The sequence below is a fragment of the Vidua macroura genome, chromosome 3 (assembly GCF_024509145.1).
Source record: "Vidua macroura isolate BioBank_ID:100142 chromosome 3, ASM2450914v1, whole genome shotgun sequence".
Lineage (NCBI taxonomy): Eukaryota > Metazoa > Chordata > Aves > Passeriformes > Viduidae > Vidua > Vidua macroura.
This window is the reverse complement of record NC_071573.1, coordinates 29,898,104-29,914,261: the sequence shown is the minus strand read 5'-3', so window position 1 is coordinate 29,914,261 and position 16,158 is coordinate 29,898,104. Positions and strand designations below refer to the sequence as shown.

The 16,158-nt window shown below is 36.4% G+C and overlaps 1 protein-coding gene across 5 annotated transcripts in view; it reads right to left on the bottom strand.

The window, feature by feature from the left end:
• The window catches only part of CAMKMT (calmodulin-lysine N-methyltransferase), a 214,443-nt gene that overhangs the window by 194,561 nt on the left and 3,724 nt on the right, over positions 1–16,158 (bottom strand). For all 5 annotated transcript variants that reach the window (XR_008436145.1, XM_053972659.1, XM_053972661.1 and 2 more), the window contains exons 2-3: positions 13,946–14,112; positions 5,155–5,219 (exon numbers count right to left, since the gene is read on the bottom strand). Coding sequence is in view for 4 of the 5 variants with exons in the window: in XM_053972659.1 (XP_053828634.1) it covers positions 5,155–5,219; positions 13,946–14,112 (232 nt within the window). In the remaining variant the exon portion in view is untranslated. The remainder of the gene's footprint in view (positions 1–5,154; positions 5,220–13,945; positions 14,113–16,158) is intronic.

The following is a 16,158-nucleotide window of genomic DNA, read 5'->3' as shown; positions in this document are numbered from 1 at the left end:
CAGACAATTTATTTTTTGTTGAAGGCTTCCAAGGGGCTCTGAGGTTCTGACATGGCAAATAATTTCAAACTGCCACACCAGAGGAATGAGAGAAGGCCCAGAGGACAACGGGTGGCAGATTCTTCAGGTGAGAATACTGACTGAGGCACAGAGAGGCACGAAGCATATTCCAGTTGGCAGGCTTTTCACCACTGATAACCAGATGTTTACTCAAACCAATGTGGGAAACTTCCATAGCAGCACCTGAAAACTGCACTCTGCTCCCTGGTTGATTCCAGGTAACATTCCATGAAATACAGGAGTGCCTCTGCTGCCATAAAGGATGTCATCTGGTGATTGTCCTCAGGTAACTTTATGGCATCTATCTTTCCAAGCATGATCATTCAGTAGCTGCCATCATCTCTCCATTGAGGAGTGCACATATCTGAGACACACAGTGAGAGCTCTGAAGAAACAAGTTGGTCTCTAAACCCATCCTCATATACTACCAGAAAGAAGTTATACTTCTTGCTTTAGTTATTTGAGAGAATAGAGGAAAGAAGAAAAGGTTCCACATTTTAAAGAAAATGTTAAAATATTTTTCTTAAGTAGATTTTAAAGTAAATTTAAAAGTTGCATAATTACCAGTTTTAAGTAAGTATCATTTTAAAATTAATATAAACTGAAAAAAAATGTGTAAACTAAGCAGAGAAAAAAATTTGTTTCCTTCTTGATTTGTGTTTCCAAAAGACCTCTATGCAAACTTGAAAGTTAAGACAAAATCATTCTCTTATGTAATTTTCATGAAAAATACTATATGAAGGGCAAAAATATTCTTCAATTTAGCTAGCTTATTTATTTTGGGAACATATAAAAAGAACATCCACAAACAACAATTTTTCCCAAAAAACTTGTTGCAGAGACTAGAACTTCTAAATGTAAAATTAGCATAAACAAAAACAGTTCTAAAGATGTTGAGTAAGTGTTTTGTAACAGTAGCTATATCCAGACACTAAGTTTTCATGAAACTATGCAACATTTTCCACCAATTAAACTATTAAAATAAAAAAATCAAGAAAGAAGTGAGTATATAATTCTACTTTTCCTGGATTTCATGTAAATTACCTGTTTTCCTCTATAAACAGAGGCAAGAGAATTTAAAACTATCCTGTTCATATCTATCCCAAATGAAAAGCTTAAGTGTTTACAGGGTCTACTTGCCTACAGGAGCAACAATTTTGGAGTGTGTGCCTGGGCAGCTCTGTAACTGTAGCACCCTCTGCTGCTCTTTTAGCTCCAAAACATATAATTGTACACTCAGTCAAGCAGAAAATAAAATGAGTATGTGTTGAACATGTTGTTTCTTGAAAATGAAATTATTAACTAATGCTGTGTGCAGTTTACAAGAAAATGTTTTGCTATTACATATAGTATATTCTCAATTTTATACTACTTGAGCATTCTGGAATATCTTGTTTCTGTGATAACATCAGACAAAAACATACCAGATGAACATTCAAAAATATGCCATATTTCACTTATTAAAATTCTCCTTTACACAGCCTGTAGCTTGCTTAGACTGGGGGCAAATAGTAAAGAGGTTTCTATTTTGGCCCCAATCATTTCACTTAATATAAATGTTTACATAATCTGCAATGATTACTTCTGGGATAGAGTCATAAGCACTTCGGTTATAACTGCTTTCTCCCACTTGGAAAGGCAAGGGAAGGAGACACACTCAAAAGCTCATCCTTGCAGAATTTTCCTTAATTTTTGGACAATTTCTTCTGCCAAGATGAGCATAGCATGTGGTTCCAGGGGCCAGCTGATGCTATCCCATAATGCCACCACTGAACTTTCTGCCTAGGATCCATCAGTTCTTTTAAAAGACTACCTCAGGACTAGAGATGGTATCATGTGCCCTCTTTTTAACAGATGGCATATTGTTGTCTAAAATGAACAGACTGATCCTTTCCTTAATTTCAGACCTCTTTTCCCTGCCTCCTGTTTATGCATAGAATTAAAGCTGAAGGAAGTACATTTAGCACTGCATCCTGTCTGTGTGGAGAATTCATTTAGAGTTTTCATGTGGAAACAACTCTCCCACAAAGGATGAGCAGAGAGAAAAAAACTTCCACATTTTTCTAAGAAAGTGAAAACTCATTGCAACTTGTAATGTGAATTTTCATTCACAATGGCAATCCTACAGTGCAAATGCATGTTCAGAAATCTTTTTTAAAAAGATAGAATACAAGTGTAGGTATACAAATACAAACTTTGAACCAGCCATTGTGCAGAGGCAATTTTCAAACTTAACAATTGGGACCCTGCAATACACACTGACAGCTACTGCAGTTGGCTCCCTTTTATCCAGAAGTCTTTCTGGTGTAAGGCAGAATTTTTGGAAGCAATCACAAGTACTCCTCAAAAGCTGCTTATTGATATTTTATATAATGCTGCCAGCTAGTGGCACATCATGTACTGAGTTGATACCTACTGGGAGTATAGAGACAGTGGTATTAACTGGAGTCTGCTCTATCACTTTTCTTTTGATGGTATACAGTGATGTGGCTGTCAAAGACCATAAGCACAGGAGATCAGCATAGGAAACAGAAAGACCATAGAAACACTCCCTGAAAAGAGCTTATTTTAACAGAAAGTACTTCCTATAAGAAACAAAAAAACTCCCCCCAAACTACAAAAACCATGCTATTTGAAACAAATGATTATGTTTAAAAACAAAATGAAATTTTTACAACAGCTAATCTGCTTCATACAAAATTATTTCATAATCTACTAACTTCTAGAAAACCATTAATCCTGCTGATAAATATTCAGTATGGCAGCCAAAACAAACACAGAGAACAGTAAAATTTCTCTGTTTTGTGGTAACTCAGCCCAAGTAATTAAAACTTAAACTTCATTTAAGTGAAGTTTAGTGGCCAGTAAATAAATGCTAGCTATGCAGTGTGCCCCAAAAGAACACTGAAGTTTGTAATTATTCAGTGCATCCTCCTCACAGAGCACGCTGCTGTGATAGCACACTGAGTTCTGGCTAGCTCCATTAGTATTAAAAATTAGGAGAAATAATCTGATACTGTCAAAGACAATTTCAGAAACATTGGGGGTTTTTTTTTGAGTGTGCTCTGGTTTGATAATAAAAAGTTCTTGTAGAACACTTCAGAAATCATAAAAAACAGTCTACCTAATTTCAGAAACACAATAGTAGTTACCTCTGGGGGTAAAAGGAGGCAACACAACACCCTTATCATTTCCACAGTGGGTTAACACAAGGACAGTCAAGAAATACACAGGAAAATATCAAAGAAAGAGCCAATTCAAATTAAGGGATAATGGGAGTGCACAAAAATTCCATCAGGTATGACCCAAATAGAGCAACTCAGTAAACGCATGGTTGGGAGAACTTTACTATGACGGTGTGACAGGCACATACACTCTGGCTGAAATACTGAGAACATTTATTCCATACAGATGGTAGCAAAAAAGTGTGATTATTACACTCTGAGCCAGTAGTGCATGCTGCCAAAAATAATAATTTTACAGTTATGCTAATAGAGTGTAATCTAGAGTGCACAGTAAAACAGGCATAAATCAGTAATATGTAGATCCATACAGACAGACACAGACATTTAAAAATAGGGAAGCAGTGAATCTGGAAATGACTTGGCAAACGCTATATATAATAGCATGGCATGAACCCTCAAAGCAATTCTGTATCCAAAAGGACAAATGTGAATCTTTGTATAAACAGAGAAACAGTGAGAACTACAAATGACACATTACTCCTGTGTTAGCATTTGTGGTGTGCCTATTAGAGTGTAAGTCTTGTTCTACCACCTGCAATCAATAAAAAAGTAGCTGAAATACTGGAAGAAGAGCTGACAACACATCTATCAATAGGAAAGCATGAGAACTTTAGCAGAATAAATTCTTTGTGTTAACAAGGAAATCTGTGTAGATTGAGTACAAACTCAGTACCCACATAAAGAGCAAGAAATTGTCTTACCATATTACACTGTCCTGATTCATTACCTGAAGCACTTTTAGACACACACACACAGAAAGTATTTTCTCTGTTGTTCAAAATAAATGTTTAAGTTGTTATATAATGAACTAATGTTTATTGAAACATAGCTTTGGAATATTAAGACTGGAATTTTAGATAAAACATATATATCAAAACTGTTTCTATATCATTGGCTTGATAAGTAGGGGTAATAAGTGTATATTTCTTGAATATCTGGCAAACTTTACCAACTTTATCAGTTTACTTCTGTGAAAACAAACAAACCAACCTGAAAGATAAGGCAGAATAACCAAACAACAATTATATGTGTATCTCTAAATGTTAATTATATAATAGGAATTACTCATCACATCAAAAATGTTTCAGTGTTTGCTCAGCTTTGTTTCCACCACCTACCACAATTTGATAATTAAAGTCCATTAATAGCATAGATAATTTTATTAATAAGTATACTGAAGCAGAGTCATACTGGGTCAGACATTGATGGCCCACTTAAGAGTTCATCTTGCCTCAGGTTAATGCAGCCAGTAACTGATGCTTAGACAACAGTGAAAGATCAGGACAAACATATCATCCTACTGCCCCATTAATTCTCCTAACACCCAGCACTTCCTAAGCTGTAAGTGATGTCTGTATATTTAATAGTCACAGGAAATTTTTCTTGCACAATTTTTTCCCCTTTTGTGAATTTCTTTCATGTTTTAGGATTCAAAACATTCTGTAGGGAGGAATTTCACAACTTGACTGAGTGCTTTCTTTTGTGTTTCTCTGGTTCAAATTTGTTCTCTCCAAGCTAGAAGTTATCCCTGATTGCTTCCCATGTTCCTGCACTGCTGTTCCTCACACAGCCTGGGCTAAACTAATGTTTTATCCAGTCCAGTCCACTCGCTCTAATGTTCCCACTATAGCCACGAACAATAATAACCTGCATTGGGAGAACTTAAGGGTGTATACAATTACAAACAACAGTGCTACATAAAACTGTAATGCTATGGTAACTCTGACCACAGTAATGGAGTTTCCTAGCTAAATTAAATGGTTATTGAAGACTCAAACCGAAATGTTTTATATTGGTACAGTTAGACTTTTATCAACATACGACTGTATTTAAATAAACAGTGACTTACAGACATTCCCCGTGTTGTCAAAACTTGTAAGAACATCTTTAACATTTAAGAGGCCATTGTGAAATCTGGAAGAAAACATAAAAAGTGACTTTACTGATACATAAACCATCAAAAAAAAATCTTCAAAAAAGAGTTTACTGTATGCATTCACTTCTCACCACCCCCTTTCACAATGAAGCAGCAAACAGGTACTACTGTAGCCACCAGGGGGAAAACAAGGGGACAATCACCAGTCTTCAAAGTCCCAGCACTGAAATCCATGAATCAGGAGGAATGTGTTTCTCAGAAACTACTATCAAGAGGAAAACATTACCAAGGAGCATCAATTTTTATTTAGTTATGGAAGTCACACAGAGGAAAGAAGGAACTTTGGTAAAACAATTTCTTTGAAAGGGAAAACCCATAAAGTATTTCTGAACAGCAGCTGTATGTACATTCCTATTTTCTCCCACAAAATCAAGAACACTTAATTAAGTTAATGCTAATTAATGTGTTTAGTGAACTGCATTTTTTTGTTTTATATTTACATAACCCATGTGAAATAAACGTTCAAAAGGGGGGATAATTAATTAATTACCTAAATTTCATACACCAAGTGCAAATTTTAGAATGCAGTGAGCAAAACACTGACAGCAGCAGAAAGAACAAGCACCAAAACTGAATAAAAATTTACCTAAGATCTGCCTTCAAATGTGCACTGGTACACACATAAAAAAGCATCTAATCTTGTTTTAAATATTCCAAACTAATCTAAGCCCAAAATGAAGAAAATATTAGTCTCACACTTTCCAACAATCAGATCACATAGCTGTTTCACATATGCATTAAAGAAAATCTAGAAGGAATTCAGCAATGCAGCAAAATATGAAAATATAGGGTTTTAATAATGTTTCAAATATGGCTTCTAAGACTGTTTGGGAACACACTAATTTGAAACACTAAAAAAAATGTAACAAATTCAAGAATTTTAGCACCTACAAAATTAGTTCTCATTCTCTCAGCTGTTCTTTCCTGAAGAAAGACTGCTGTAAGAATGGGGAAAAAAAATCAACCATTTGCAAACATGAAATTGCATATTTATTGTGAAAATCCCACTATTTATAGCTATTTATAGCTATAACTATTGATAAGCATAATCATTAAATAAAGAAACACTAACAAGTTAAATTTTGAGAAGCACCAAACAGCAAGTAGACTAATTCTTAGAAATGAAAATCAAACGGAAATCAAATTAACAAACTGAACTGAGCTCATCACCAGCCACAAAGAAATATATGAGAGATGTTACAAAAGATTCAACTGGACATGAATGCTCTTCTCCCAGGTACAGAAAACCAAACCAAAATGGCATGCCTTCTCTGCAGAGCAAGTCTACAAGAATGCTGATGGATCATATGGATTTTTAATGTACTTCTTTTTTGCAAGTTTGTCTTCCATCAAATTGGACAACTAATGCAACAGAGCTGGTGCAGGGGAAGTGACAAGAAAGGAGATAGGATTGGTAGTCCTGTCAGCCACAGAGCTGCCCTTTAGACTCTCCCCTGCTGACTCCTCAGAACCCTATAAACTCTGTAACTCTGCATATGTCTGGGGCTGTTGGAGGCTCTCACACAACTGTGAATGTCTCATCTCTGAATGAATGCAAATGGAGAGTGGGAGATGCTGAGGAAGTAAAGAAATATTTTAATCTCTGTTGGCATACAGGGTAGTCTTGGGAAACATGTTTTGGTTTCTTTTTCCCTCCCTCAATTTCTTTTTGTACATAATTCATATCTAAAGGAGATTTATCATGAAACTCTCCAAGTGAAACAAACAAAGGTAAGGATAAAAATTTACGAGTCTAGTACGAGTAGTTCAATAGAATGAAGAAAGAAAAACAGAAGTAAGTGAAGTGTCCTGGTCTAGAAAAGAATACAATTTGCATACTTCAGGGTCAAAATGTAGGCAAACACAACAAGGAGAAATTATAAAACCACAGCACTAGCCAAAACTGCTTAAAATTTGGTGAATCCAAAAACTGAGGAATTGAGCATAATCTCTTCCTGCAGACAAGTTTTAGGACTGAGGAAAGCAACATGCCAATAGCTGATCTACTTGTGAAAGGGAGAGCTCAGGAAAACACACTTTCAAACAGCAATAGCCATGTTTCTCCATTTGGATATCTGTACTTGTGGAGCCTGCAGACAAACTCTGCACCAGGTATTCCCCAACTCTTCCATCACAGGCCTTACTCACAGACTTAAAGTTACATGCACCTGTAAACACTGGTGTTCTCTAACCCCAAATTCTGCGATAAGTAGTGTGCTGCTCAGTCCTGCACCTAAAAAACAGAGCCTGTAGTTTGGGATCCACTGCCCTGCACATACATCCTCACCAGTTCTGTAACTGCTGCTTCACTATCCCATCCCATCAGCTGCTCCTCCATCAGCAAACCCAGAGAAAACCGCCAAGAAACAGCACATCTGGCTTCCATGAGTGCCTGTCACCATCACAGCTTTCCACAGTGCAGCTGACAGTCTTAAATGTCATGTGCACTGAATTATCGAAGTCAAGGAAAGTAATCACAGAAGCTTGGGATTAAATCCCAACCCTTAAATTCCCAAAATTTCCACAAGTATCTCAAAATACAGAAGAACATTAATTCAGTGCTTTGGAACATGTCATGGATATCATACAGTTCAAAGCTCTGATTGCTGAGATCAACAAAGTACTTCAAAGAACACAGGTAAGCATCATGGAAAAAGTGAATTTCAGGCTGGCATGGTTCATCTGATTCATGGTGTTCTTATAATAAGTCTCCAAGGAACAATAGGCAAAACATTTTTATGGCTGAGGCAATGAGTAATAGAAGACAAATCTATGAACAATAAACTAATTCAACTCCTATTTCTCCTGACACAAAGCAAAGCAGAATTCCTTACTCTGGACTACAAATAAATCACCTTTGGATGAAGTCAGAGAGAGTGAGACCAATCTTTAAATATATTAATGTTCCTTCCTCTCCAATTCAGGCAACACAAGTGGCAGATTTTTACATGTATATAAAAATAGCTATGGATAGTACAGAAAAAATCCTTCAGTAGGTCCCTATTAAGGTATGCTTTTCATCAACCATTGTGAAACAAAATTAGGTTCCTTCTTTTCTTTTATATTATTCTTAAACTGAGTGAAAAATAACACAAGTAAGTATGTGCCAATATTCACTTTAAAAACCTACAAAATCTAAGATAGAATACATTTCCACATAATATTGAAAAGGAAAAAAAACCAAACACCTCACCATACACTATTAACCTATGTACAAATTAAAAGTATATTTGTGAAAAATGAAAGATGATATAATGGTAAAAAATTACTGTTAAGAGTACTTCACAAAAAAGCTTGTTGTATACCACCATCAATTGTCACTGTGGCCCACTAAGAACCTCAGAGTTATCTGCAAACTTTGCTATCTATCAGATGCTCTTTCTGGGCCAGAGTATAGCAAAAAAAGTCAACTCTTCTTTCACTCCAGTTCTAGATCACAGCTTAATATGGCAAAAAACTGAAACAAAGCTTCTTTGACTACAATTCTTTTTTACAAATACACACATCTTGGGCAATATGATGGAACAGCCATTACTTGATCACTGAATAAAAGAAGTATGTTGCCAAATCACTTTTTATCTCTTTCTTCCATTTCCAGCTCCTGGGGCCAACCCTTTATGCTGCTAAATTCACACACTGTCTCTTAGCTTGCAATAAATGGAAAAAAACTAGTTTGTCATATCCATAAAAATTGTCCATAAGAAGTAGGCAATATTCCTTGAAATTTGTCTCCCTTCACTTTTTTAATCTCTAACCCTAAAATAAAAAGCCATTAAAAAATGAAAATATTATTAGGAGAAAAATCCAAGAGGAACAGCCAATGGAATTCAGTCCTATACCATCTTGTAACACACTGCTTGCACAGACAAGTGGTATCTCTGCATGCCCCTCATTTCTAAACTACAGGTCTAGAATCATCTAATAGTTTCTCTCATATTTTTATCTACAGATTCATTCATATTCAGAATAAAGGCATGACATCTTGCAAAGTACACTTAACACCTTTTACAAAGATTTAACCCTTCCTGTAACCTGCTGACAGTGTTCTTTTCAGTTCTGCACTTTAGTATTTGAAACAGCAAATGACTGATCAATGGAAAATATTTTTCCACAGAAATAACTTATTTCTGCACTGTTTTCTTAAAATGAGCCTACAATTTAAAAGCAAATCCATATCCTGAAATAGAAAATTTGAAGATATTGATTGCTCCTTTTTTAACTCAAATAAAAGAACAATTTTCCTATCTAAAAGGCAGGCACCATCTCGACAGCGAGACACTGCATCTTTATGATCTATAATCACTTCATTGCTAAAACTATTAATACAAAATTCAAATTTAAAAGCACATTCCTGATGAAGAATACAAGGATTTAGAAAGGCAGTATTAAATAAATATTTTTAAATAGTTCTATTTACATACTATATATCTTCCATATATATATATATCCCCAAGAAAACACATATTCAGCACAAGCATAATTTTTTAGCAGCGAAGTGAAGTACTGCCACAGTTAAGTAGAACTTGAAAAAAGCTAACAAACACACCTGAAGGCTCTATAAATAAAAACATAGGGGAGATATGGAGACAGGAGTGCTTGTAGCTCCCCTGAGGATGGACAAGGAGCCAACTGAGAACTGATGGGTCAGGATTGAAGGGAGGGCAGGGACTGGTGACATTATAGTGAGGGCTTGCTACAGGGACACCAACAGCTCAAACCCTCTACAGACAGGGAAAGGAGCAGCCTCACATCCACAAGCCCTGTTCTCCATGGAGACCTTCAACCACTCCTATATCTGTTGGATGGACAACACACCAGGGTATAAAAAATCCAGGAGGTTCCTGAATTGTTTCTCTTCTCAAGAGGAGCTGACAAAGAGAAGTGCTATGCTGGACCTTGTTATTTCAAACAAGGAGGGGCTGATGGAAAATGTGAATCTCCAAGGAAGCCTGGGCAGCCAGGACCATGAAATAGTGGAGTTTGAGATCCTTAGGGCAGTGAAAAGGGTGCACAACAAGCTTGCTACCCTGGACTTGTGGAGAGCAGATTTTGGCTCTTCAGGTATCTGTTTGGTAGAATACCATAGGATAAAGACCTGGAGAGAAGAGGGGCCCAAGAAAGCTGTCTAATATCCAATGATCACCTCTGGAACAATGCATCCTGACCAAGAGGAAGTCAGACAAGAAAGCCAGGAGGCCTACGTGGATGAACAAGATACTCCTGGACAAATTCAAACACCAAAAAGAAACCTACAAAGTGTGGAAGCAAAGTCATGTGAGAAATACACAGAAATTAACTGAGCATCCAGGTTTCAGGTCTGGAAAGAGACAGCTCAATTAACTTCAAGACAAGGATGCAGTGTGTAGGAACATCAAATACAACACAAATCCAGGTGAGACTACACTAAGCAAATGAAGTTTTTGTTTCTAACACAAGAAATTTCATTTTGACACACCTTTCACTGCTAACAAAACCTCACACTCACCTGACACTCCTTTTGATACCCCAGAGCTACTGTGAAGCACCTTAATACCTAAACAAACCTCAAGAGACCACTTCCCACCATGTATTATGAATCTACATTTCATTAAGCACACTAGACATCACTGTTTAACCAGAAGAGTTATGGGGATTTTTAAAATGAGTCAATGATATTTCACTTGAAGGATCTAGTCAAAATGGCACCTAAATTCAGCTTGAATTTCTTAAGTTGAAAATTGCCTTATACTGGGACTTGTGACTTTCTGCTTTGGAAGATTTGTTATTAAGAATGATGCAAAAAAATATAAACTACTGACAGAAAAACATGGCATAAGTTCTTCTTTCTGAGATGTGAATCCAGCCTGAATTTAGTTAGAGAAACAGCAAAACCAACAAAATTCAGAAAAGCATACACATAACTGGGAGTTCCTACAAAATCTTCTATTTTTCTGACAAACTGGTCCCAAGCCCCTCTAGAGCAGTAATTCCAGCTAGGTCATAGCATATCTGAATATACAATTTTATCAGTTTTGACAGCCCTTGAACTGATACAGCTTGACCTTTATACTCTTTGCCAAAAGCCACTAACAACCTTATGAACTTTCTTAAGTATTTATTCTCGTCAAGATATTAGCTGACAACCCTTTTAACATCGAACATATGCAATAAGCTTTTCCAAGAAGATGTTAATGCATAAGGAAAACAAATGTAGATGAAAATTCCAAAGCACTTTTGTCAAGATTTTAGAGGGGCCACAGTAACATTTTTTTTCCTGACAAAAAGATATAAAAAAGCTTTCCTAGTCAAGCATGCTGCTCTGGATTTACCCAACTGAGGTTATTGTTAATATTATGCTCTTGTTAACTTGCTAAAACTGTTTCTGCTGTTAAATATTATTATAAATAAAATTTTGTCAGTGGACAGAGAAAAACCAAGGGAAGACTGTCAGACATACAGAGAATGTTTAAGTTTCCAACACATGATCAGTTTTGAAAGGTCCAGGAACACTTACTCCAAGATTTCTTATCTTTTAGAAATGTAAGTTTCAGCAAGAACTGTTGCTCTTATGTATGTTAAATTGTTATGCTGATCCCCTAAATTACTGGTTTTGCAAAAACAGGGAAGAAACTTTATTTAACACTGACTCGTGGTAAAGTCAATTTTGTTGCAGTCTATTTATACCTTGCTCCTAGCAAAAACCACAGTATTTTCTCCTTCCTTTCTTCACCTCCTGCAATATTCTGAAATAGTAAGTACACTCTATGTATTGTCACTGTTTCAGTGTGGAGAAGACATTTTAATATAGAAGTGTGTAAGACGAAGCAAGTTCTGATCATTATTCCTAAAACGAGCAGTGATTACTATTTTTAGAGGTCACTGAATATCTTTTGGAAAGGAACAAATGCAGGGAAAATGTAAAATAAAAATCCCCACAGAAGACAATGTCCATATTCTCCTCAATATTCAGTTTTGGAAACGTGGTGTGAGCCTGCTCCAGCACAGAATCTATACATTTCCACTGAACAAGATTAAAGAAACACAATAAAATAACACATAAATAAACACTCTTGTTCAAAGTCTATAGCTGAGCTGTGTCCTATTATCAATGAAACTACTATTAGGTAAATAATACCAAATAAAATGATGGCATAGAAAGTGGTGGAAACAGAAGCAAACAAATGCCAGAACAGGATCAGTCTGACATTCCCTTGGCTTCTGTACTGCCAGCACAGGTGAACCTTAGCTTATCTCCTACCTTAAAACTCCAGAACAAGTAAATCAAGTGACAGCGAGTGTTGCAAGCCATGACAGTGAACTAAAGGAGTTCAGGGCTGCATTGTAAGGGACTGCAGCCTTGTTCAGCCCAAATTCTACCTGAACACCTTGTGTTTCCTATCCCCAGTGTGCCTCTGAAGACCTAGAAACAACGAATGGGGACACTGCACAAAGGCGTTGTGTAGACTGTCAGTGTTTGAAGTAGTCCACAGCATTCACTGGTGGTTTACAGGAAAAGTCTATGCATAGAAAAACACTGCCCCTACTTCTATTACAAACAGCAGCTTTCCAGTGGAAAAGTTTCCTTTTGAACCCTTTTAACATCACTGAGTGTAAGCCTGGAAAATGGAAAATTAGGACTATATAAAGCTCTAAAGAATTTTGTTCTTGACTTTACATCCAGATACAAATTTAAAATGATCTGCATGTAGAGTTGTGTGGTTCCTTTGGTTTTGCTCATCAGTTCATTTTAAAACCTTGCAAAAATGTTGCAGTTTAATGAAGGTCACTTTTTTTGTTATATCTTAATTCCTAAGCTTGACTTTAATTTAAAGGCTCAGGTAAACAAAAATGCACTTCTTGATTTGGGCTCTTCAGAACATCTTCCACTGTGCAAACAATGCAAAGTCCTCCACCTTCAGAGATCTAATTAGATGCTGCAGAAAAATTCAGGGATTCTTAAATTACTGTTGCAAACATCCTGAGGCAAACCAAGTATGGTAGATACAAAACTGAACGTGGAAAAGAAGACCAAAGTAACAGAAAAGAAAAACAGAAACAAAACCCCACTAACATAGTAATGAATGAGAGTTATAAACAAAGCTACTGAGAATTCACTGAAATTCCTTCAGAGGTTTTTTGGAGGGGAAGTAGGCTTTCTGTTACTTTGTTTGTGTGTGCATGGACTTTCTAATTGTCAATTTCTTTAATAAAAATGACCTGCCCTAATATAAGATTACTTAATTAAATATATATTATTTTGTAGCAATTTGTCTGCCAAATTATCATTGAGTTTTAAAAAAAGCAGTAAGAAGAAAATTGAATAAAATATAGATAATTACCAAAAACCTTTTAGAACATTATTAATAACATCAAGTCATAAAAAATGTTAAGACCACAAACAACTGGGTTCAGGTTTTTTTATCCCATCTATAGCTGAAGAATATCAAAACAGAAAGCTATCAAAATATAAAATACATGCTCATATTTGCATTCTGTTTTAGCTACAAGCATCAATATTTTTATCAAGTTCTGCCACTTCAGTGAAATGTACCAGAAAGAAGTCAGACAAGCTGCTTACTGTAACAAACAACTAAAAATAACATTTACCAGTTTATTTGTAAACTATGGCCTAGTTACACAAAACATTGGAAGAATGACTAATGAGTTTTATATTTGAGGCCCATTCAAGATCTTAGAAAGTACTTAAAACTTAAATTGTGGTTACCTTAAGGAGACACTGTACTTGGGATAAAAGATGCTTCTATACTGAATCCAGGTCCCAGTTTCCTCTTCTGTATTGTGGTCTTCTATTGAAAAGAGATTGAATGATGCAAACCTTCTGACAGATACTGGTTGGAGATGCACATCTTTCAAGTGCTTTTTCCTCAGAACCTTTGAAATGAAGAAAAAATTAAACATTAACAATAAAACAATAAAACAAGAAAAGAATAAACCCATGCCTTTTTGAGTGAAGAGGCAAACCATAATGGATATGCTATCAGCTAGTAGTTATGAATAACAAGGTCAAGCGTGAACAAAATACAGTGGCATTGATGGTAGGAGTCAAGAGAATGAGTTATGAATTATGTCTCAATAACTAAAGCACATGCACTGTGTTCAGAAGTACACAAAGTTGCTTTTTTAACTCATGCTCCAGCAAACCATGCAAAAATAAGAGGGGCAAACTGCATTCTCCCCATCCTCTCATTTTACTAAGTTTCACAGCCCAAGCAGTCGTCGTCCCCCCCCACCCCAGCAATTTCTGTGCCAGTCACTGTCCCTATAGAGGGGGAAAAAGGTCAACAACAACAACAACAAAGGTATCTTTTGTAGAATTAAAATGAAAAACCCAAAACATGATCTTCAGGTGCCAGAGTGCTGTGTGCTCCCCTGACAGATTCCTTTCTAGCCTAGAAGTCTGCTGCACACTTGCAGAGATGCTGCCAAAGTTGCCCAAGTTGAGAAAATTACTCCCTATCCCAGGCCCCAGACTTTCAGACACCACAACTCTATATTCCCCTACCAATCCCCTGTAAGGGGACTGACACAGAGCCAGACTTCAGGTGAGCCCCAAAACACTCTGAGAGCACCAAGTTCAGTGCTAAGAGACTGAAGAATTCAAGGCAGTGACAGAGACAGAATGTCATTTGCATTTCTTAAATTATTAAAACACTTGTTCAGGAAAGTGAAAATGTGGGCTCTCTGTCCTGCCCAGTCTGCTGCACTCAACCATCTTCAGGGAGTGAGGTATCAATCCCTCTGTGCAGAAGAACTCAGCACTCAGCTGGTTTGAGCTGTGCCATTGCTCAGAGACAGCCAGCATTTCCCTGCCAGACAAAAAGATTTATTCCTTAGGGCAGTGATGTGGAAGTTAAATCTAGGTGTCCTAGATTTAACTTCTTTCTCCTAACATTGGAGAGAATACATAAAAAATTGCCATTACGTTTTTAAAATTAAGGTGCATATGCAGTCCTCAGTGATGGATTAAAAAAAAAAAAAAAAAACTGAGCAGAAAATAAACTCATCACTATAAATTGATAGGGGTACAAGGAAGAGCTCCATTGAGTAGGACAGCACTGAAATTTACAAGTTTTTGCCAACTAGAGATAAATCAAATGAGAAACAGCTCTCAAGAATCACGAAACTCGAAATAGAAGCTTTGCATATAGGATGTGTACAAAAAAAAAAAAAAATGGGTCAGTGATTATTTTGCTGTACCCAACCTGTGTTGACATGCTTTAACTGAAAATGCACTCACATTTAGAAGCCTTACAGTTGGGGGCCATGACCCATTATTTTATGGGATATTTGGAAGTACTCACGGGATATGTGAGCAGAACAATTGTATTTGCTACACTTTTGGTTCCTAACAGCAGGTCTGAGGCATCAGGCTTACTGCTTTTGGAGCTATTTTCATTGGCAGGTCTCATCATATGAAAGGCACAGGCGTTTTCCATGAAGTATTAAAAATGTCTGGGTGCTGTCCACACTACTTCTGTAACACGTGAGAAATATACACACAGGAAGGAAAACGCAAAAATATCAAAGCAGGAGAACAAAATTAAAAGACCAGCAAAATTAAGACCTTCATGTAATAGCTGTGTTTCTGAAAACAAAATGGACTATCTTGACAACTAAAGAAAAACAGCAAGACCTAATTTTCAAAAAAGTGTGTTGTTTGGGGACTTCTTTAAAGCAATAGCAAGTCATTACTGACAAGAAAAAAAAAATACAACGGCAACAACACTTTTCTATTTTCAGTTTCTGTTGTACAGAGACATCTTATAGCCACTCTGTAAAACTGTGTGTGCTGGTTAGCACAAACACTCTGGGTTAGCAGAAAATCTCATGAGCATTTGAATACTCTAAAGAACATTTCTCCCACAGCCTCAAACAAAAATCAAGTGATCTAATATCTGAAAATTACAACAGCAGGTC